The 22,458-nt window shown below is 38.1% G+C and overlaps 2 protein-coding genes across 2 annotated transcripts in view; one reads left to right on the top strand and one right to left on the bottom strand.

Annotated features, from left to right (window-relative positions):
- The window catches only part of LOC134752523 (leucine-rich repeat serine/threonine-protein kinase 1), a 104,894-nt gene extending 96,722 nt beyond the window's left edge, over window positions 1-8,172 (top strand). Inside the window, exons 53-57 of the mRNA XM_063688217.1 lie at window positions 259-410; window positions 1,310-1,443; window positions 2,110-2,229; window positions 3,651-3,758; window positions 5,913-8,172. Of these exons, the coding sequence (XP_063544287.1) occupies window positions 259-410; window positions 1,310-1,443; window positions 2,110-2,229; window positions 3,651-3,758; window positions 5,913-5,993 (595 nt within the window). The 3' untranslated portion in view covers window positions 5,994-8,172. The remainder of the gene's footprint in view (window positions 1-258; window positions 411-1,309; window positions 1,444-2,109; window positions 2,230-3,650; window positions 3,759-5,912) is intronic.
- The window catches only part of LOC134752000 (zinc finger protein 596-like), a 228,805-nt gene that overhangs the window by 112,227 nt on the left and 94,120 nt on the right, over window positions 1-22,458 (bottom strand). The gene's annotated exons all lie outside the window — the stretch shown is intronic.

The raw sequence follows: 22,458 nt of genomic DNA, 5'->3' as shown, positions 1-22,458 counted from the left end.
AACTGGACTGTACATTATATTGTCTTCGGTTACCGCGATAGTTACTCATGAAATAAAACTATGAAAACGGATTATATCGCGTATATTGAATTTATAATACATCCCGACGTTTCGAACCCTTTACAGCGTTCGTGGTCAACGGGTGACTGAGGAAAAACTACAAAATGCAAAAATACCCACATACTAAAAATAATGAACCACCATAGACTATAAACATTTGGACTGTACATTGTCAGAATAACGTTATGTTAATAACAGGTTCGAGATATGGGCGGGCGGTTCCGGGCTGTACACATACGCCGTGTCTGCTACCGGCGTGTGCGGGGCCGAGCCTCTGCCGGCTGCCCCTCGTGTGACGCTACTAGCAGCCAGCCCGGAGGAGCCCTACGTGGCCCTGTACTCTGAACCTGGTGAGGACATTGAATATTAAATAACCCTTGTCGTTTGTATGTTAATCAGGGATCGGATACCGGTATTTTTTGTATGGCAACGAAAACGGTATTTTTTCGTTCTTTTTTAATTATTTCATTTCTAATTGGGCAATCTAATAATACGAAGTCATTACCTAAAACACAACTGAGTCCTACATTTGGAGTATAAAATAATTCGAAATATATGGTTATTTCGAAGTTTTTCCAAAAAAACCGGTTCCGATTCCTGGTGTTAATTGTGTTTTATATTTATTTGTTTCGTTAGATATTTACGTCAGAATTTTTTTATTGTTACCTTAGCACATATCTCTGTAGACCAGTAAAGAATGCCTTGGGCCAATACATTCGTCTTTTGTACTAATAAAAAACTAGAAAAATTTTTTAGAAAATGTGTTTTACATTGGAAAATAAGCGAAATTTATTCAATTAGGTGGTGAAAAAAACCTTGTAAAATCGTATATTGTCAAAATAAATAAAATGTGGTACAGTCAAGGGCATAAATATATATACATTCCCAAAGTTTCAAAAATTTACGTACCTACGCTCTTACACGTTAGACAATAAAGTCGTGTTCACATATTTTTGAGCCATTTGTCTCGATAGATATATTTGCCTTCGACTGTACAAATGCACGTACATTATTATTCACAACGACAGGACTTAATCGCGTAAAATAAGTTTTAAATTCACCTCGGACGTTTCGAGGACGGCGTTGTCCCCGTGGTCTCGGAGAAGACTGGCTCAAGTTGACATGAACATCTTCTAGGGGTGCGAGTTTTTCGAACTACCCGCACTTGGTCTTGTTTATTAACTTGAACGTTTGTAATGAATAAAAATCGTGAAAGTTTAAATCAGTGTTTTGCACGTACATTTTTCAGGAGTATGCGTGTACCAGTGGTCCGTCCGCAGTCGGCAGCAGACCGCCCGCTTGGACTGCAGTAAACTCGTTCCGTGCAGTGAGAGCCTGCAGTCGCTCGCGCTCGACTCGCGCCCCGGCGACCACCAAGGCCGGGTAACTTATCATCAAAGATAGATATAACTCCGTAATAGATGGATACAGTCTAAGGAAAAAACGTGCCTCGAAAATCAAGAAAATTTGATTCTCGATCAGAGGGCGCCACTAGTTTTGGCCTAGTCTCGTATAGAGGGCGTTGACAGTTTCGTTTGTTACTCATAATTTTAACGCATATCAGTGAAAAAACATGGGTAAAATCATATAAAAATAATTAATGCAAATAAAAAAATCATTTATCCATATTTAAATACATTTTAACGTATTTTTATAAATCTTCATTTTTAGTTTTAAAGTATGTCGATAGATGGCAGTGAATTTACAGCGGTTACAAAATTTACTATGACAGTACCGCTCTATCTTATTATATCCTCATTGCTTATCATTATTATGTGCTGTTTTGCTCGAAGCTTGTTTGTTTAAGGGTCTCCGGCAAGCTCGGTTCTCCATACAAACGTAGTTCCGCTCTCATTTTAAAACGACTAGCTAGATTGCTCTGAAACTTTGTACTTACAATACGATAAGGTATCTATGTCTGTAATTAGTTTATGTAGCTTCAGATACCGATACAGATCGGTTAAAAGATACAGCGAATTTAAGTTTTTCATACAAAACTTGTTTTTGCTCTATTTCGTTTGCTTTAAATGTATGGTTATTGTTTGTCAGGTGACGGCGCTGACGGCGCTAGGAGGGTCGCTGTACGTGGGCACGGCGTGGGGCGTCGTGATCGTGTGCGCGTGCGCCAGCCTGCGCCCGCTCGCCGTGTTCCGCCCGTATGAAGAGAGCGTAAGTACTCAAAGACGTCATTTGACGCGCGCGGCTACACCCCAATATGAACCTTCCTGCATTCCGATAAGATTCACAATGATACGCCGCGCTGCGCACTATAGCCGTGGCGTTCAAAATAGTAGAATGTGTCACAAGGGAGCAAAATGGCATATTTACGGCGAGGGCGTACAATTGAATCCTAAACGAAGCGAGGGATTCTATAATAGAGGGATTCAAGTGTGTTACGCCTAAGATGGAAATAATTTTGCTACCATCTGCTTTTCACATCACCTATGAGGTAATTATAATGTTTAAGCTAAAAAAAATGCGCAAAAAAATGTTGAAATAGTGTCATAGAACAGAAAAGTGTTACTTTGATCCCTCCTAGCAGGGAAGAAAAGTGCCACTTTGATCCCTTCTAGCGGGGAAGAAAAAGCCGTTTTCGAATTGGTGATCTTCTTCTTCTTCTTGTCCTAAGCCTTATCCCATCATCTGGGGTCGGCTCTCCTTGTCTGCATTTTCCACTGTTCCCGGTTTTGGGCTACGGTGTTGTCTATTCCTATCTCTTTTAGGTCCTTCTGGACCGTCGTCAACCAGGTGGCGGGCCGTCTTCCGGCGCCTCGCGCTGTCGTGGGTATGCTCAGGGCAGCTCGTACCATATGGTCTTCAGGGCGGCGGAGTACATCGTAGGCGGCGTTCTTTAACCTTGTCGATTATGGGCGCGATCTTATAACTCCCTCTGATGTGGATATTCCGTACTTTGTCCAGCAGTGTGACACCCGCTGACCAGCGTACCACAGGTGATGTGAAAAGATAATTGTGAGGGGGTAGGATAGATAGGCCTCCCTCAACAGGTTGTAGTAATGAAACTTAGGTACCAGGACGACAAGGGTATTTATTATTGGTGATAAAAGGCACAATTAATGTACCTTTCGGATGTGAGTGGTCTAGAGGTGGGCTGTGGGCTGTGGGCTGGTTACAGTGGAACCAAGCAATATTGAAAGAAATGTTTCCTAATAGTCTGTTAGAGTCTATGTGATTTCCTTAATATTTCCTTACTAGCTTTTGCCCGCGACTTCGTCTGCGTGGACTTAGTAACAGCAACTAAAGGCACTTCATTAATTATCTCAATTCCACCCCGCTTTTTACTTTCTTAAGGGATGATTTTCGGGATAAAAACTATCCTATGTCCTTCTCATGGGACTTAACCTATCTCTATGCCAAATTTCATCTAAATCGATTCAGCGGTTTAAGCGTGAAGATACATTTTATTTTACGTTTTATTTACTAAACATGTTTAGTTTTGTACCACCTGCGCGAATTATAGATAGGGATCACAGACAGACAGACTTTCGCATTTATAATATTAGTATGGATTGTACGTTTCTGCTTTATACAAAACTAGTAAAGTTTCCATCGTTACGTTTGTGTGTCGGCAGGTGACATCAATAGTGCCATTGTACCCGCACCGCGGCTCGCAGGCCGCCATGCTGGCCACGCTGGGCACAGGGTACCGGCCGTTGTTGCACCGCTATGCCCCACAACAGGTAAGTGGTAAAGGGCGTCACACACGGCGAAGATACTAACATATTTTATCATAAGATATCGCCCACTATACAGTTTGTATGAACAAACGGCTAAGACACTATGTTACATTTTTTCAACTCAGCAGCTCGAACAAGCCTACTTTCGTCACTCCCTGGAGGGAGGGAGTGAAGAAAGTGCGACTTTCCTCACTCCAGGGAGTGAAACAAAGTAACTTTTTTATTTAGTGAAGGCCAGGAACTGCCATCTCATACTTTTATTACTTTTTTTTTGTTTCTGTATTATTCCAAAGATAGATATAACTCCGTAATAGATGGATACAGTCTAAGGAAAAAACGTGCCTCGAAAATCACGAAAATTTGATTCTCGATCAGAGGGCGCCACTAGTTTTGGCCTAGTCTCGTATAGAGGGCGTTGACGGTTTTGTTTGTTATTTATAATTTTAACGCATATCAATGGAAGAACATGGGTCAAAATCATATAAAAATAATTAATGCAAATAAAAAAATCATTTATCCATATTTAAATACATTTTAACGTATTTTTATAAATCTTCATTTTTAGTTTTAAAGTATGTCGATAGATGGCTGTGAATTTACAGCGGTTACATAATTTACTATGACAGTACCGCTCTATCTAATTATATCCTCATTGATTATTCTGTGTAATTCGAAATACATTTTAACCTTTAATATGTTCTCACTATTGAGGTGAAAAATTATGTGTGCAGCACGAGAGCAAAATTATTTTACATCTCGTGTTTTTGAGTCCCTCGCTACGCTTAAGATTCTATAATTGAATCACGAGCGAAGCGAGGCAGATCTATCGCTTTCTCGGGACTCAAAATAAACACTCGCAAGAAAAACCAACTTTCTTGTTGCACAAATAACTATAATATTATCTTAAGCTATCGAGCAATATGAAAATTTTATATTACGAGTAAGATACAAAGATGTTATCTTAAAATGCAAAATATGTATATATTCAGATACAAAATATATCGCAAGATCATTGTACGAACATAATACAATAAATATTATAGGAAATTCTTAAAATGTGCCATTTTCAACCAAAAGGGTACTTATTGTCGGTTGTCTCAATAATGCGCTATTTCCATATAGCTTCAATTCGAAATCAACCTTATCGACAAGCGACAATGTGGTACCTTTTAGTTGAAAATGTCACAAATAATCGCCTAAGATAGTTTCATATTCTCATTGTTAAGGTATCGACCGGATATGTTATCGTAACTTACCAATGTGAGATATCACTGACACCTTATATTTTATCCAGGCATCTTAACAAGTTCTATGATGGGTGATGGGTCACAAATAAGTTTACAGTACATATGGTACTACTTTCTCGCACTAGTGCGTAAAAGAGCACTTTTCGTGCATATGTCGTAAGTTTAAAGGGCCATATGTACTGTAAAACGTTGTACGATACACGTGCGAATAGGTAATTCGAATTTCCTCTTTTCCGCACTTGTATCGTAAATAACTATTTTTGCATTGTACAATCATTTGTATTTTGTTTGGACCAGTTAGATATACTGCATTATTTCTTAGTCATTAAATTTAGTAATATAAAGCGAAGTTTAGACTAGCAAGAACTTTTTTTATCTACATATTTAAAAGGAGCCTTTATCACTGAGACATGTCGGCTCCGTTGGGCCTCTACATTACAGTTTCAATAAGTGTACATCAAAAAAACTGTACACGAATTTCGCAGTTTTAGACAGGGGTTCCGCCAATATCGTGTGAAAAACCCCAATGTCAGTTACTGCATAACCCCTAGCTTCAAATAGTTGCGCCCTCTTGTAAAAATGTTACATTGCCGAGTACTAAAGTAAACTGTATTCAAAAGTTTGATCAGATACCGCAATGTAACGAAAATTGCATGCAAGTTCCTGCTAGTCTAAACCTCGTTTAAAATATAGTGTACGCTCGAAATGGGTAAAATATTATCTTATCTAGTCAGTATCAAATACATAGATACTACAGAGATGTGTCTCGATATATTTGGCCATCAACGGCTGTCGACAGCTGACTTTCACGGAGCAGCACAATATATATCTCCCTTAAAAAATTGTCTCTACGAGAGAGGTTCGATACGATTTTTCCATGTGTGTTTCATGTTATTTATCTATTTCGCAGCCCAATACTTCGAGCACGAACAACTCATACAGCGGCCCCCACTGCCTCCTCTGGCGCGCCGGCCACTGGCTGCCCGACTAAACACGTCTGACGTGTATACACGCCCAACTCGCACAGCATACGGCGGATAATGGATGTGGGTACGCTGTTACGTTGATTGGTTAGTGTTAAATATTAAACACTTCCTGTACTACTCAGCCAACGACGGTTATACACGTCCAGCAACGCACACAGGAGTCTGGATAATGTCGATGGGTTAGTGTTTTATACCTAAGCACATCTTCACGGATATACGCGTCTAGCTTGCACAGCCTACGACGGATATACACGTCCAACAACTCTGACACGACGGGTAATGGATATTGGATATACGCTGATTTCACACGACGGGTAATTGATATTGGATATACGCTGATTTACAATTAGAGTTAAGTCTAGTGACGCTGATTTACGTCTATGGGTTAGTGTATTTCGTTCGATATGGCGCTGTACATACTCAATAATACTCATGTCGTTATTATTTAAATTTAAACAAATATTTTTAAATAATAAATTAATACCAAAATATTACTTTGCTAATAAATATTTTTGTCAAAATTTGGTCGCGTCGATTTTTTATCGAACGAGCGTCGAACACAAATTAATTGAAATTAACACTTAACCCTCTTAATGCCAAGGATTTCTATAAACACCCCTAAAGTTGGATTGTAACTTATACTATATTGATCTAGGAGGAATTACAATCCTGATTTAGACAGAGAGAATCATACTATCTTTGTCTTACACTAGTACTAGCACCCTTAGAAAAAGATAAGTATAGTTTTGTTGTTCTTAATTACTGACAAGATTTACTTGATCAATTATAACAAATAAATTGACGTTTTCGTATTCAAGAAAATGTTTAAGCAAGATGAAATGGGGTAAAAATAAAACAATGTGTAATGCGTTCCAGTGTCCCAGTTACTTAGTATTGTAAATGTTAATGTGTCTAGAATAATATGAACCTTTTGAACGCTACGCCTATTATATGTATACAACACGCCATCGTTATCCTTATCGAAATGCTCGAAGGTTAATATCACACCGTAACCTTGCGCGTCTGTGGACGTCTTTGGCAGTAAAAGGGTTACCAGTTTGACCGCCCAAAGACAGAATATTACGCAGCGTACTATGTAGACGAACAACACGCGAACGCGAAGCGAAGCGATGCGGCGCGGAGTGAATCAATCCTTTGATACCTATAGAAGTGTCCTTGGTCGATCTCGTTGCGAACGCGAACGCCGTAGGCCCGTCGCGCCGCTTCGCTTCGCGTTCGCGAGTTGTTCGCTTACGTAAGCCGCAGCGTAACTCCATAGGCGTGGCGTTTAAAGGGTTTATGATAAAATCCGTCAACTAATTATGTCGTTTAGAATATTATTCCATTGTTGAATGAATTTATAAATGTCTTAAAGCATTAAATGCATAAATGTGACGTTATTCAAACGTTTTATCAGAACAAACCTATGTTACAAATCTCATTATTGATTTTAAGGGTTTTCGTGTTATAATTGTTGTGAAATTTATTTGCGTGTTAAATAACGTTACGGAGTTTTTATCACATTCTGGATCTAGCTCTTCTAATTAATGTCATTAACGGGTCTAACGCGATTAATAGAACATTATTGTCGAGGCTCGGAAGTAGCTACTTGCTGGCTGAGGATTCGTTTTAAACGGACGACCTTAGGAGTCCGTTTAATTGAATCCGAAGCCAGCAAGTAGCCTTCCAGCCGAGTCATATATAGTGCTTTTCTCAAAAATGGCGCAATAAATACAAATATAATAGAAATATTTTACAGAAGCAACGTTCTTATGTATATATTTTCACAGAAAAAAGTAAAGGGATTTGCTTTGCCGCCGTTTTATTTTTTTAATTAAAAATAGAAGTGTATTTTCTGCTGAAAGTACACCAACCTATTTGAGACACCTAAATAGTCGCGGTACCAACATTATAATAATAAGTACTGATCATCTGTTTGGCTGTTTAATGGACCTATGCCTTCATTTGATATGGCCACTTCAACTTTTAAAAAGTTTGGAACTCGACAAATAATGGAATTTGTATGCAACATTGCAGTCCTGAAATCGAGACTGCAATGTTTTTAATTTTTTGACTGACCATAAACTACGCACTTTGCGAACTACTTTTTAACCGGCAACGTCGACTTTGCCGTCCATTTTGAGAAAATTTCATTATTTTACCTTTTTTCCGACGTTTCAGCCAGGTTACACTACCAGGGTCCAGGTTGCAGGTGTGGTGGTTCCGTGACCACATCTAGTGCAACCTGGCTGAAACGTCGGAGAAAAGGTGAAAACCGGCCAAGTGCGAGTCGGACTCGCGCACGAAGGGTTCCGTACCATTACGCAAAAAACGGCAAAAAAATCACGTTTTTTGTATGGGAGCTCCCCTTAAATATTGTTTTTATTCTGGTTTTAGGGTTCCGTACCCAAAGGGTAAAAACGGGACCCTATTACTAAGGCTCCGCTGTCCGTCTGTCTGTCACCAGGTCATCATGAACCGTGATAGCTAGACAGTTGAAATTTTCATAGATGATGTATTTCTGTTGCCGCTATAACAACAAATACAAAAAAGTACGGAACCCTCGGTGCGCGAGTCCGACTCGCACTTGGCCGGTTTTTTAGTATTTGTTGTTATAGCAGCAACAGAAATACATCATCTGTGAAAATTTCAACTGTCTAGCTATCACGGTTCATGATGACCTGGTGACACAGACAGACAGACAGACAGCGGTCTTAGTAATAGGGTCCCGTTTTTACCCTTTGGGTACGGAACCGTAATAAATATATATTTAGTCACGGTAAACCCGTTAATAACATTAATTATGTGTACAAAATACGATAGTTTAAAGTTTTATTTAGCTCCTTTACTTTCCCTAACTTTTTTTCGCGATTTCGGGGTTGGTCCCATAATAAAAGTAGCTAATTTTAGCGAGTAGAATCGAGCCCTGAATTTAAAACCCCATGGTCAGAGACATACTGTATATATATCGCGTATATTGTCACCCGTTGACCACGAACGCTGTAAAGGGTTCGAAACGTCGGGATGTATTATAAATTCAATATACGCGATATAATCCGTTTTCATAGTTTTATTTCATAACCCTAATGGAGTTGACAGCACTATGCGACGAATTATGACTTATAAATCTTATGATATATTTTTATTTGTGATTATTACACGAGTTGTGTTATATTTTTGTGAATTTTGTGATTAATATAAAAGGCTGTAGTGTTTATATTTTATTTTTGACTAGCGACCCGCCCCGGCTTCGCACGGGTTACACAAAACCTTAACAAAATATTTATCTAAACCATAGAGTAACTTATACTAGAGCGGTACTGTCATAGTAAATTTTGTAACCACAGTAAATTCACTGCCATCTGTCGACACACTTTAAAACTAAAAATGAAGATTTATAAAAATACGATAGAATGTATTTAAATATAGATAAATGATTTTTTTTATTTGCATTAATTATTTTTATGATTTTGACCCATGTTCTTTCACTGATATGCGTTAAAATTGTTAAATAACAAACGAAACCGTCAACGCCAGCTATACGACTGTAGGCCAAAACTAGTAGCGCCCTCTGAACGAGAATCAAATTTTCTTGATTTTCGAGGCACGTTTTTTCCTTAGACTGTATCCATCTATTACGGAGTTATATCTATCTTTGATCTAAACATTCCTCATGAATCACTTTATTGATAGGTGAAAACGGCATGAAAATCGGTTCAGAAGTTTTTGAGTTAATCGCGAACATACATACACACAAACAGACGCGGGGGCGGGGGGCTTTGTTTTATAAGGTGTAGTGAAAATTGTGAAATGCATTTGCCTGATATTTTTGACTGCTTAGATGATAAGTAATTAACTGTAAGTAAATTATTGTACACGCGATGATATGAATACCAAAGACACTAATAAATATTTGAAATTAACTTGAATTTTATTGAAAACTCCCAAATCATATAATGGTTAGAAAACGTAAAGGGCCCTCCACACTTGCGTTCGCGGCTTCGCGCCGTGATTCGCGCATGAGTGTGGAGGGCCCTTAACAGGGAAATAAGCTACTGGAAAATATGGGAATGGTTAGAAATGCTTTCGGGAAAGGAAGCTATACATATATATTGAGAAAAAATTTAATGGCAAAAATTTGCGACTGGCAAAAATCGCGATCTGGAAAAAACGTATTTCGGAAGCGAGAGTACACACTCCTACAAACCCGAAGTTTGTCAGCGATTTAGTGTCGAATCATGCTGTCCCTTTCTAATGTATGGCACTATCCCGTTCGGCTATTATAACAGTGCCGAGTCGCACAGTGTTGCAAGCAAAAAACGCACGAGTCATAGGGCCGACCTCGTGACGTTTTCAATCAAAAGGTACCACATTGTCGCTTACCATAAGGACGAAAATTGCTTGTATCTTTATACGAAAACCCTGTCAGAGCATCCTTATGGCAAGCGACTATGTGGTACATAAGTACAATAAAAAAATCGATGGCTGTAGTACCTACATCCTCTTTTTTTAGGGTTCCGTACCCAAAGGGTAAAAACGGGACCCTATTACTAAGACTCTACTGTCCGTCTGTAAATTTTCACAGATGATGTATTTCTGTTGCCGCTATAACAAAACAACAAATGCTAAAAATTGAAGTCGGTTAAAAAGTACGGCACCCTCGATGGGCGAGTCCGACTCGCACGTGTCCGGTTTTTTAAAGTCGGTTGAATATGCTTACATATATATAATACTAGCTTTTGCCCGCGACTTCGTCTGCGTGTGCGTGGTCTTAGTAACGGCACTTAAAGTAAGTATAGCGCCTGGAAAAATTCTCATAGCAATTATTCAATTTGAGCATATTATATATAAGATAAGGTAAGGTAAGATAAGATAAGATAGGATAAGAAAAGAGAAGAGAAGAGAAATTTTTGGGGTCTCCGGGACTCAAACTACCTCCATACACAATTTCATGTAAATCGGTTTAGTGCTTATTGATTCCCCATATAAATTTCCATCCCCTTTTCACCCCCCTAAAGTAGTAACTAAAGGGCGATTTCTGGAATAATCACTACCCTATGTCCTTCCCCGGGACTCGAACTATCTCTACGTCAAATTTCAACTCAATCGGTTCAGCGGTTTAAGCGTGAAGAGGCAACACACAGACAGACAGACAGACTTTCGTATTTATAATATTAATATTAGTATGGATTTATAAGTACTAAATGCTAAATGAGAAAATAATATTAGATCTTACTGTAAGGAATAAATTCGTTTTACGTTGATTAGCCCGAGGCGAAAAGTTATGAATTTATGATGTTGATTGTTGATAATCATTATTATGTAAGCATAAATTTTAGGTCTGTGATTATGTCAGACCAAACTTTTAGACCATGGCGTCATAGGTATTTGTTTTTAAAACGGTAGGTAAAATAGTAAGACGAAGTAATATGCTTTACAGTACAAAGTCATAGGTTCTAAACAAACTATCTAACCTTGACTATAGTAATGGTAGGTATTAAAATAACAGAAATTAGCCACACTTCATCAAGAACCAAATCTGCATTTTTCAAGCCTCTTACGTACTATGTCACACTTAAAAACATTTTAAATTGAGCATATTAGCTATAACATAATCAATTGCTGCGTCAACGAAGAGCTATTAATAAAAACACAGAGCAAAAGAAGCAATGGATTTGTAATAGAGAGAATACGTCGTGAAAGGAATGTCAAATGGAGCGGAGAGTGGGAAGGCGTGGCGACCGGTTTCGCGCGGCGGGAAAGTATGTTTGGAATGCAGTGATTGGTCGACGCGGTCCGAGTTGCACGCGCGGGGTCGCGCAGACAGGTGGTGCGTTTTAGTAGACCGTATTATGACATCTGTCAAATGGAGTTACATTATAAAGTGCAGTGTATTAAATTGTAAATAGAGTTAGACCAAGCTATGTTGGCGGCGATTTTGATAGGCCAGACGGTGCAAGTGTTATTTTATACGTCTATGAAATTATGACACTTGCACTTGAAATTAAAATTTTCTATAGGACGATAACCCTTGCCGCCTACATTTTTTTTAATTTGCCGCTTTTTTCTATTGACGGAAATGGCTTGACAGACTATGTATGTATATGTAATATTGTAGTACCTACTGGTCACCTACTCTGCTCTTATTCGCCTAGTAAAATAAGGGATGAGGTTATTACTACGAGATGGGGGTACTAACAAAGGTTATTACTACGAGATGGGAGTACTAAGGGGGATACAGACAGAGTGACAGACTAACGACTTGAGAAAAAGAGTCAACCGCAATAGTAATCACTACTTTAGGAACCTCAAAAAGCTTTAATACTTCGAGGGATTTGGAGAGCTGCAATTGTAGCTCCAAAGAGCTCCCGAGCCGCGGTTTTCCGACCCCTGATCTAGGAGGAAGTGTCGCGGGAGGAGGCTGATAACTGATTAAACTATAAATAAGCAAGTTGACTGTACTTAATTTTTATGTTTTACTGAACTTAGATCAATATACAAAGAAGACACAATCAAGTTGGAATTCCTTACAGAAGTTTAAAATATAATTCTATCGCCTTTTTATTGACAAAATACCTAATACGTTGGTCAAACCAAATTGTCAGTAAATAAGAACAAAAAAAACTATACCCATCCTTTTCTTTTGGTCGCTAGTACTAGTGTAAGACAAAGATAGTATGATTCTCTCTGTCTATGTTTGAAATGAGACAGTCCTTTGACAACTATACATACCAAGAGCTTGCTAAATATTTCAGTTGGAAGAGCTACAAAACGGTCTCCTCAAACTGACGCGGATTACCTTTCAACACATGCGCCCAACGCGGACCGCTCGCATCCTATTGGACGCAAGGTGTGAAGGTGCTGCTGCTGTCAACAAACCTCGGCACTCGACACGACTTCACAAAGTTGCTAACTTGCACGCCGCGCTCGCTAATCTAATAAAACATCTAATCAAGCGAGAAACGCGCAAAAAGTGCGTTTAACATTAATATCTGAGTGCATTACGTGTTCAGTGTAGTTTTATAGTGAAAAAGTGTTCATTAAAAAGTTTGTGAGTGTGCTAGTTTTTTGTGGATTGTGAACTGGATTGTTTCAAGACGCGGATATTTTTCGCCGGTCTAAGGTGGGTTTCTTACTTAATCTTGCTTATTCTGTACTCACAATACATCTGTTAACTTCAGCATAGTTGAAAAGAGAGTATAATGTGTTGAAGAAAGTGGTTAGAAGACTTCTAAGAGTTCTAAGTTATGTGGACGTCTCCGTACGTATAAGATGTATAGTCTGGGAATGGGCACAGCTCTATAATAAAGCTCTAATTGGTTAATTCAATTTCATTCCAAGAACTCTACAGCTAATATGGAAACTTGTTTTGCTAAATACGTAAAATTTGCATTTAGATAGTGAATTGCGTGTTGAAATGTAAATTTTAGTCTTTACATCTGCTTTAGCGTTATAAAAAAGCTTAAACTAGATGTTGAGGTATATTTCGTAACAATTTATAGAGTTTTAAGATAGTTTATAAGTTTTAAAAGTGGTTTATAAGTTTGAAATGTCATTGAATGTTTGCCATGTCAACAATTCGTGCATGTGGTTGTTTTGACATGGTGTTATTGCAACATGCGTACACAAACAACATTTTTAGATGCAAGAATCCGTAAGATGTTGGTGTGTGGAACATTTCAGCTCTACAGGATGGCAAAAAAATAAGTGCATTCCCGATGCCAGGGAGGTTTTGGGATTATACTGAGCAACTTTTACTATGGGATCAACCAAGAAATCGCCAAAAAAAAATAAGCATATTGCTTATAATGGTTAGCCTTATAAGTATACCCTTTTAGCGTATAAGCATGCTAATTTAGACCATTTACCTTGTTCATAAAGCACACATTACTTTGCGCCCGATAGTGAATGATCATCTACTATATGACATACTCGGAATTGTCAGTGTATTTTAATCATTCATTCAATTTAAGAGCTGTGGGCTCTTGTCGGTGCAGCGTGATGAAGTTGTCTCCACCTTGGTCGATCCGAAGCCAGCCCTTTAGTGTCCTGGTACGACACGGCCCCTGCATGCTCCTTTACTTGGCTCATATAACTTTTTCTTGGCCTTCCCAGACCTCTCCTTCCGTTTATTTTTCCTTCTATGATGTTCCTGATGAAGTGGTTGTGTCGTAGCAGGTGGCCGATCATTTTTCCTCTTCTATTTTTAATAATGTTCATTATACTTCTCTTTTCCTTCACTCCTTTTAGGACGTCTTCATTGGTAACTTTTTCCGTCCAACATATTCCTTCCATCCTTCTATTTTACTAGAGATTGTAAAGTTTCATATGTATAAATGTCAATCAATACTGGCCACATACAAACGTTGGCTAAAATAATATGGGAAAGTTTTATAAATTTCGCTAAATTGTTAGGGTAACCCGTATAAAGGGCCAGCTTTATTGTTTGGTAAGTTTTTAGTCAGGGATAGTCATATGAATGGGCTAGTAGTTTGAACTGGTATGTCTGGGTTAGCCATCTTAAAGGGACGTCCTTTGAAAGTCTTTTATCGAGGAAGGGTTGTCCGGTCCCTGGTTTTGACCCTACAGTTTCAGATACTAACTATCATCATACCATAAAATCCAAAAGGGATAGCCTTGTGCATGCAATTAGACATTTTGAACTATGCAGGTAATGTGAAAGGGTTTGAAGTGCCAGAGTGCCAATGCATAGTAAATTAAGTGCATACTTATTGAATGTAAACAGTTGTTATCAGACGTTCACCTCGCAATTGCGGCATTACAGATATACAGATCTTTATTGGTAAAAATAAAATACATTTTACAAGTCATTCAAATTCTTAAGAATAAAATAAAAATAAAATTAATATTCACAATAATAAGTTGATAATTTGGAAGAAGTTACGATATGGGATCAATGATCATTTCGCATAGACAGCATGAATTCGTCGATCGAGTAGTAAGCCTTCTCTACAAGTAACGATTTCAGCTTATTGTTAAATATTGTGTCACTTTACTCTTATCAACTTACTTTTATCGACTTATTGGAAAAACTAATTGATGGTTATAAATATTCTAGTAAACTAGTATACTTCTTGATTCATCGGCATATTTAACCATGTTAAGAGTCCCCAGCAAGCTCGGTTCTCCATACAAATGTAGTTACACTCTCATTTTAAAACGACTCGCTAGACTTACACAAATAAATTTAATTAATTTAATCGCCTTATCTTACTTACAGTAACATAAGGCGATTAAATTTAATTATTTTACCTTTTTTCCGACGTTTCAACTAGGTTGCACTAGCTGTGGTCACGGCAGACTGACGTCCCAGCAAATGCCAATAAACATTAAACAAGAAGACCTCATAAGAGCTACCCCTCGGGGGTTAAAGGTGGCAAGATATTGGCAAAATATTATTTAGTTATGATCCCTTCACACGATGAGAAGAAGTGTTGTTTACCAATATCTCAATTGACATTTCTATGCTGTATATGATGCGGAAAGCATTCCATGTAATTACTAAGGACCTATTTATTAGAATATACAAGTCATACCTTCACCCTTTACTTGAGTATGCTTTTCAGATATGGTCCCCCTAGGACATCACATTGCTGGAAAAGGTACAGCGAAGAGCAACGAAAATGGTTGCTTCATTGAAGGACAAGCCATATGAAGAATGGCTTCAGGAACTAGGTCTTACAACATTGGAGGACAGAAGGAAGCGAGGCGATCTTATTGAGACATACAAAATCTTGTCTGGTCACTACAATGTTCCAAATATTAAAGACCTATACATATCAAGCCAGAATGCAAAGTTGAGAGGACACTCTAAGAAACTTGTCAAACCCCCGTGTGCTAGCAACCCTAGGAAACACTTCTTGCCGAATCGTGTGGTAAATGTGTGGAACTTTCTACCAGAAACTGTTGTCAGTGCACCGTCAGTGAACACTTTCAAAAATAGACTAGATACACATTTTAGAACTTTGAAAAGTACAAAATAAAATATAAGTGCTCGATATACACGCATCAGCTCAAAGAGCTGCTAGTGTATCAAATAAATAATAATAATAATAATTTGCTGGGACGTCATCGTCAGTCTTCCGTGACCACAGCTAGTGCAACCTAGTTGAAACGTCGGAAAAAATGTAAAATAATTAAATTTAATCGCGTTAGACCCGGTAATGACATTATTTATGTTTACAAAACGCGAGAGTTTAAAGTGTTATATCAAAAACCTATTTTTTTTTTCAAAAGGAGGCTAGAAAGGTTGGGAACCCCTGCTTAACATATTGTGGTATGGAATACTTCGAGTCTAATTCTGTCTTAACTTTGTCATAATATAAATTTTTATGTTCTACATTGTCATATCATGCTATAAATTAAACAGAACTGTTATCGTATCACAGCGCATATTGGCGTAGGTAAACAGAAGAGGTGAAGTCACCAGCTGACATCATGAGGTCACGATGACAGATCGACTCAAGGTCAAATGACGGCATCATCAAGGTCGTGTAGTATATTTTACTTTTCCCCTCACTAGCTCGGAAAGCCGTCTTTTATCCTTTAAAACAAGCGGGGAAAAACGCATTTTATCCACTAGTGGGGAAAGTAATTTGACCTTGGATGGAGCGTGTTTAAGTAGGTTGACAGATAACAAAACGTAAAACGCTCATAAGAATGGTTCGTTCGATATTAATTATCATTAAATAAAGGGTTTGAGAATCTAATAGAAAATACCAGATTTAGCTTTATTTAATGATTTTAAGTCATAAACCTTAAAATTCCATAATAAACGTTTGTTTTTTAATAATTATGTTAAATATAAATTCTGAACGCACAAGTTAACTCGATGCAATTTCAAAACGCATCATTGACATTTCATACGCCAGAAATGTCAACATTGTCAACAAAAATTTTACTTAATAACTTCTCATGTGGACTTCCGGTTCGAGCGCCATCTTGATAGTTAGCATCGTGATTAATTACTTTGTTTTTTGCTTATTAATATTGTTTAAAGTGTAATATCGATAGCTTATTATACAGTAAACTAATGTGGTAGTGTGCAGTGAATGGAGAATTAATTTTGAAGCGCGTTTAACCACCATCTTGGAGTCAACGGCCGGTAGTCCACGTGCTTCTTGTAAAGTCTAGCTATCGATTTACAAGAGCTAACAAATCACCGTACACTGTCTTGTACAACCGTACAATTTTTGTCGTTTGTAAACCTCTCAATACCTTGATACTGGCGAAATAGTCCCACTGGGCTGAAGCCATAATTTTAAAAGAAGAAGAAGAAGAAGAACTTCTCATGTGGACTTCCGGTTCGAGCGCCATCATGATGGTTAGCATCGTGATTGATTACTTTGTTTTTTGCTCATTAATATTGTTTAAAGTGTAATATCGATAGCTTATTATACAGTAAACTAATGTGGTAGTGTGCAGTGAATGGAGAATTAATTTTGAAGCGCGTTTAACCACCATCTTGGAGTCAACGGCCGGTAGTCCACGTGCTTCTTGTAAAGTCTAGCTATCGATTTACAAGAGCTAACAAATCACCGTACACTGTCTTGTACAACCGTACAATTTTTGTCGTTTTTAAACCTCTTAATACCTTGATACTGGCGAAATAGTCCCACTGGGCTGAAGCCATAATTTTAAAAGAAGAAGAAGAACTTCTCATGTAAAAGTACAGAATTTCCAGTTTTTTGTTATAATATCGTAAAAAAAATAGTGATTTCAGTTGATGAAGATGATCTAACGCCTGTGGATGTTGCACTTTCCTCGCTATAGTGAGGGGAAAAGTTTTGTGTTACACACGGGTGCAAATGTATTTTACTTCTCGTATGTTAAAACACTCGCTACGCTCAGGATTCTATTTTTTCCACACTCGCGGGTAAAATACAACTTTGCACCCTTGCATAACAAATAACTATTCTTCTTTGAAAATACTTCTTTTTTACAGGTAGGTTTTAGCACAGGCAAGTAGACAGTTTATTAAAGTAGCCTCAATAAAAATGTTGACTCTTCTATAGGAAACATCGACATCTGAGTGCTTAGCCAATGTGCCAATCGTTATCGCTCCGTAGCGTAGCGAAGTCATCTCTCTCTTTTTCCATATGAGTGCGACAGTGACAGCTGCTTTTCGTTCGCTACGGATATAACGATTGGCATGTTGGCTACGCACCCTGATCAGCTAAAATGTATGAAACATCCCATCTTTATAATCTCTTTTGTTTTTCATCGCATTCTGAGTTCGTCACATTAGTTTTTCGTCTCAATGCCTACTTTTTTTTATACTACGTCGGTGGCAAACAAGCATACGGCCCGCCTGATGTTAAGCAGTCTCCGTAGCCTATTTGTGAGTTTTGTGACTATTGTTTCATATGAAACATAAATTATCATTAAACTATTGCAAATATCGTGTTCAATACCTATTTACTACATAATATTACCTGGAAACGTATCTAAAACGAATACAATAATGACTTTCACGAAAAAATACACGACCGAGAACGAGACGGGTAGCAAATGCACCCAAAAAAGAATGAGACGAATTGCCAATGAAAGCAAAAAAGAGTGACGAAAAACGAATGTGACAAAATACCTAGCTAGCATGACACGAAAAACAAGGACGAAAAACAACGAATGAGACCTAGGAAGACCGTGACGAAACACGAATAAGAATGACATCTTAAGAGAGAGACTAGTTACAGACTGACTAAAGTAGATAACGATAAAAAATTAAACCGACCAGGTGCGAGTCGGACTCGCGCACGAAGGGTTCCGTACCATTACGCAAAAAAACGGTAAATTTTTTATTTTACTCTGTTTTTAGTATTTGTTGTTATAGCGGCAACAGAAATACATCATCTGTGAAAATTTCAACTGTCTAGCTATCACGGTTCATGAGATACAGCCTGGTGACAGACGGAAAGACAGACGGACGGACAGTGGAGTCTTAGTAATAGCAAAGAGGATATAATAAGATAGAGCAGTACTGTCACTGTCATAGTAAATTTTGTAACCACTGTAAATTCACTGCCATCTATCGACATACTTTAAAACTAAAAATGAAGATTTATAAAAATAGGTTAAAATGTATTTAAATATGGATAAATGATTTTGTTATTTGCATTAATTATTTTTATATGATTTAGGCCCATGTTCTTTCAATGATATGCGTTAAAATTATAAATAACAAACGAAACCGTCAACGCCCTCTATACGAGAGTAGGCTAAAACTAGTGGCGCCATCTGATCGAGAATCAAATTTTCTTGATTTTCGAGGCACGTTTTTTCCTTAGACTGTATCCACCTATTACGGAGTTATATCTATCTTTGGTAATAGGGTCCCGTTTTTATTACCCTTTGGGTACGAAATCCTAAAAAGGAGAGATCAAATACGAAATTATCTGATATCCGATACTTAATTATGAAATCGCTGTTAAAAGGTTGTTAAAATAAGTAGATGTGCGATAAATTACTTATTACAATAAGGGGCGGATTATTGTTACTGCCCAAAGAAGGTTAAATGTGGGAAGTACGTTAGGTACCTGACAGACAGACAGACAGCGAATTCTAAGTAATAGGGTCCCGTTTTACCCTTCGGGTACAGAACCCTAAAAGCATTGAAGGTGTGGCTTTATGGCGCAATTCTTGGAAAAATGCGGTCATGCCATATTGTATTGTAACTTGTTACCAAAGATAGATATAACTCCGTAATAGATGGATACAGTCTAAGGAAAAAACGTGCCTCGAAAATCAAGAAAAATTGATTCTCGTTCAGAGGGCGCTACTAGTTTTGGCCTACAGTCGTATAGATGGCGTTGACGGTTTCGTTTGTTATTTAACAATTTTTACGCATATCAGTGAAAGAACATGGGTCAAAATCATAAAAATAATTAATGCAAATAAAAAAAAACATTTATCTTAGGTATATTTAAATACATTCTATCGTATTTTTATAAATCTTCATTTTTAGTTTTAAAGTGTGTCGACAGATGGCAGTGAATTTACTGGGGTTACAAAATTTACTATGACAGTACCGCTCTAGTATAAGTTACTCTATGCTTGTTACTAATGACATCACGACCTTCGTTGTTTATATTTAGGAGTGCAAGCAATTGCCGTTTGCATTCAGGTTTTCCTTGAAAATATTGCATAAATCATACCTATAAATAAATCTTATAACATCGTTTTACATACATAGATTACGTTAACCCTTTTACCGTCAAAGACGCCAACTGACGCGCTCGGTTACATTAGATCAACCTTCGTGCCTTCCGATAAGCTTGACAATGGCGCGTTGTATGTGGCGTGGCGTTCAAATGGTTAATTCTCCTTATTTTTACACTAGCGACTCGCCCCGGCTTCGCACGGGTAAACCTAACGTAAATATTACTTACTCCGTTGGCTCAGCGACCCAAAATAAGACTTGGCCTCCGGCACAAGACAGCGCCACTTTTCTCGGTCCTGTGCGGCCTCTCGCCAATTGTTGACTCGAAGTTCGCGCAGATCCGCCTCCACCATGCCGCGCCTTCACCACCACAACCACCACGACAAATTATTAAAGGAAGTTATAGAAGGAAGCAGTGCGAGGTCACCTTGGACCTTGTCACTAGGCGATACAGGAAATTGCTAATTTCGGGAAGGAAATGAGGATGGACAGGCGCAACTGGCCGTCTGTTACTGCGTGGACAGCTTCGGAATAATATTTTCGGTATTTGTTGTAAACTAGCCCCATCCCGCGATTCCGCGAAGAAGTAGTTAAAACTGCTTAATTCCTCAGAACTTAGTAGGTAAGTCTTATCTGAACAGTAAACTTACGCATTTGTAATACATTTATTAGCGGGAGTAGGCCTAGCTAGCTAGGCCGCCATCTTAAACTGATGTGAAAACGAAGGTGATTTGTTTATTTGCGGATTTAATAAATAAATATTATAGGGACATTCTTACGCAAATTGACTAAGTCCCACGGTAAGCTGTATCTGTTTTTTCCCCAATAAAGAAAAAAAAGCTTAAGAAGGTAAGAAGGCGTATGTGGGTACGCTGACGACGATATATGTATAAAAGAAAACATCTAAATTCAAATTCAAATCACTTTATTGCCAAAACATGATAGTACAAAAAATAGCAATACAACAATACAATACAAAAGTTCTAGTTTAAGTATAGTGTTAACTTATTCTAGGTTAAATACTAACTTATTGTCTAATCTAATAGGTAATCAAATTCTGCAATACATGTTGGCCATGGGTACCAAGCTCAGCATGTGCTAGACTGAAGTCCAGCGCTGGTTTTCAGTTTGGCCCCTTTTTTGGAGGTCTGACGAAGTACATGATGATCTTTTCTGAGCCGTTATATGTAAAATGATGAGCTCTGACGATGAGAATCTATGACTCAAGAACAAATAACTGCTCATCACACAAATAAATGCCCTTACCGGGATTCTAATCCAGGACCATCGGCTTCATAGACAGGGTCACTCAATAATCAAGAGTATTTCCAAGCCGGTACAGTGTCCAGTCGACGGCGCCGAGTTCGCTGAGGTCTTTCTGCACTTCGTCGCTCCAGCGGTACCTAGGGCGTCCAGACGGTCTTCGCCCACGGCTTTGGACAGAGTAGCATGGCGGGTCTTTGGTGTCGGGAGGCCAAGATCCACTTCAGGTCGTCGCGCCACAGCAGTAAGTCTTATGACTCTACAAATAAGATCGTGCCAGATATTTTTGCGGCCTTCGTTGTGTAACATATTATTGCAGGTCATCATCATATATTTAAGTTACACACTTGTCGGTGAGCGATTTCAATGTGTGTCGGTCCTCTGCCTTCTCCTTGACAGCCTGATATGACACGACGTTGAATTTTTCCTTTACTTGATCTAACACTTCTTGACTTTATTGCAGGTGTCTGTATTTAAAAAATGGGGCATTTTCTCTGAAACATATTTTTCATATATTTCACAGCGTCGCGCGGCATTGTATTTATATCGGAGCATCGTTTATAATGGCGTAAGCGCCATCGACAATAAGGTCCCTTTTTATAGAAAATACCACAAATATTCCTTTAATTATACCGACCTACCTGTTTAGTTTTCTCTCAAGCGCTCGCCATGTTGTTATACTGAGTTTAGCACGTTCGTGTTTGGTCGCGGAGGCACGTACGGTAATTTTATTACGTTCTCGTATTGTTTACTTTATAAAGTCGTTAATCATTTCAAATGGCTGTATGAGGAAGTCTGAAACAATCAGGTTTCATACTTTTAATATCAACTACTTAAGTAGGTAAGATATCTAAATAGAATCAGTCTAAGGCGCCCCTTATTTATTTATTTGACTTGGTTTATGAATTTTTTGATTGATTATTTTTAATTCTGCTTGTAAATTGTTGTGTAGGTACATAATATGGACTATTTGTCTGCAATAAATGATTACATTACATTACATTTTTTTTTAATACCACGACGGTGGC

Source organism: Cydia strobilella, chromosome 24 (assembly GCF_947568885.1).
Source record: "Cydia strobilella chromosome 24, ilCydStro3.1, whole genome shotgun sequence".
Lineage (NCBI taxonomy): Eukaryota > Metazoa > Arthropoda > Insecta > Lepidoptera > Tortricidae > Cydia > Cydia strobilella.
The sequence above is the reverse complement of the archived record's forward strand: the minus strand, read 5'-3'. Positions and strand labels throughout refer to the sequence as shown.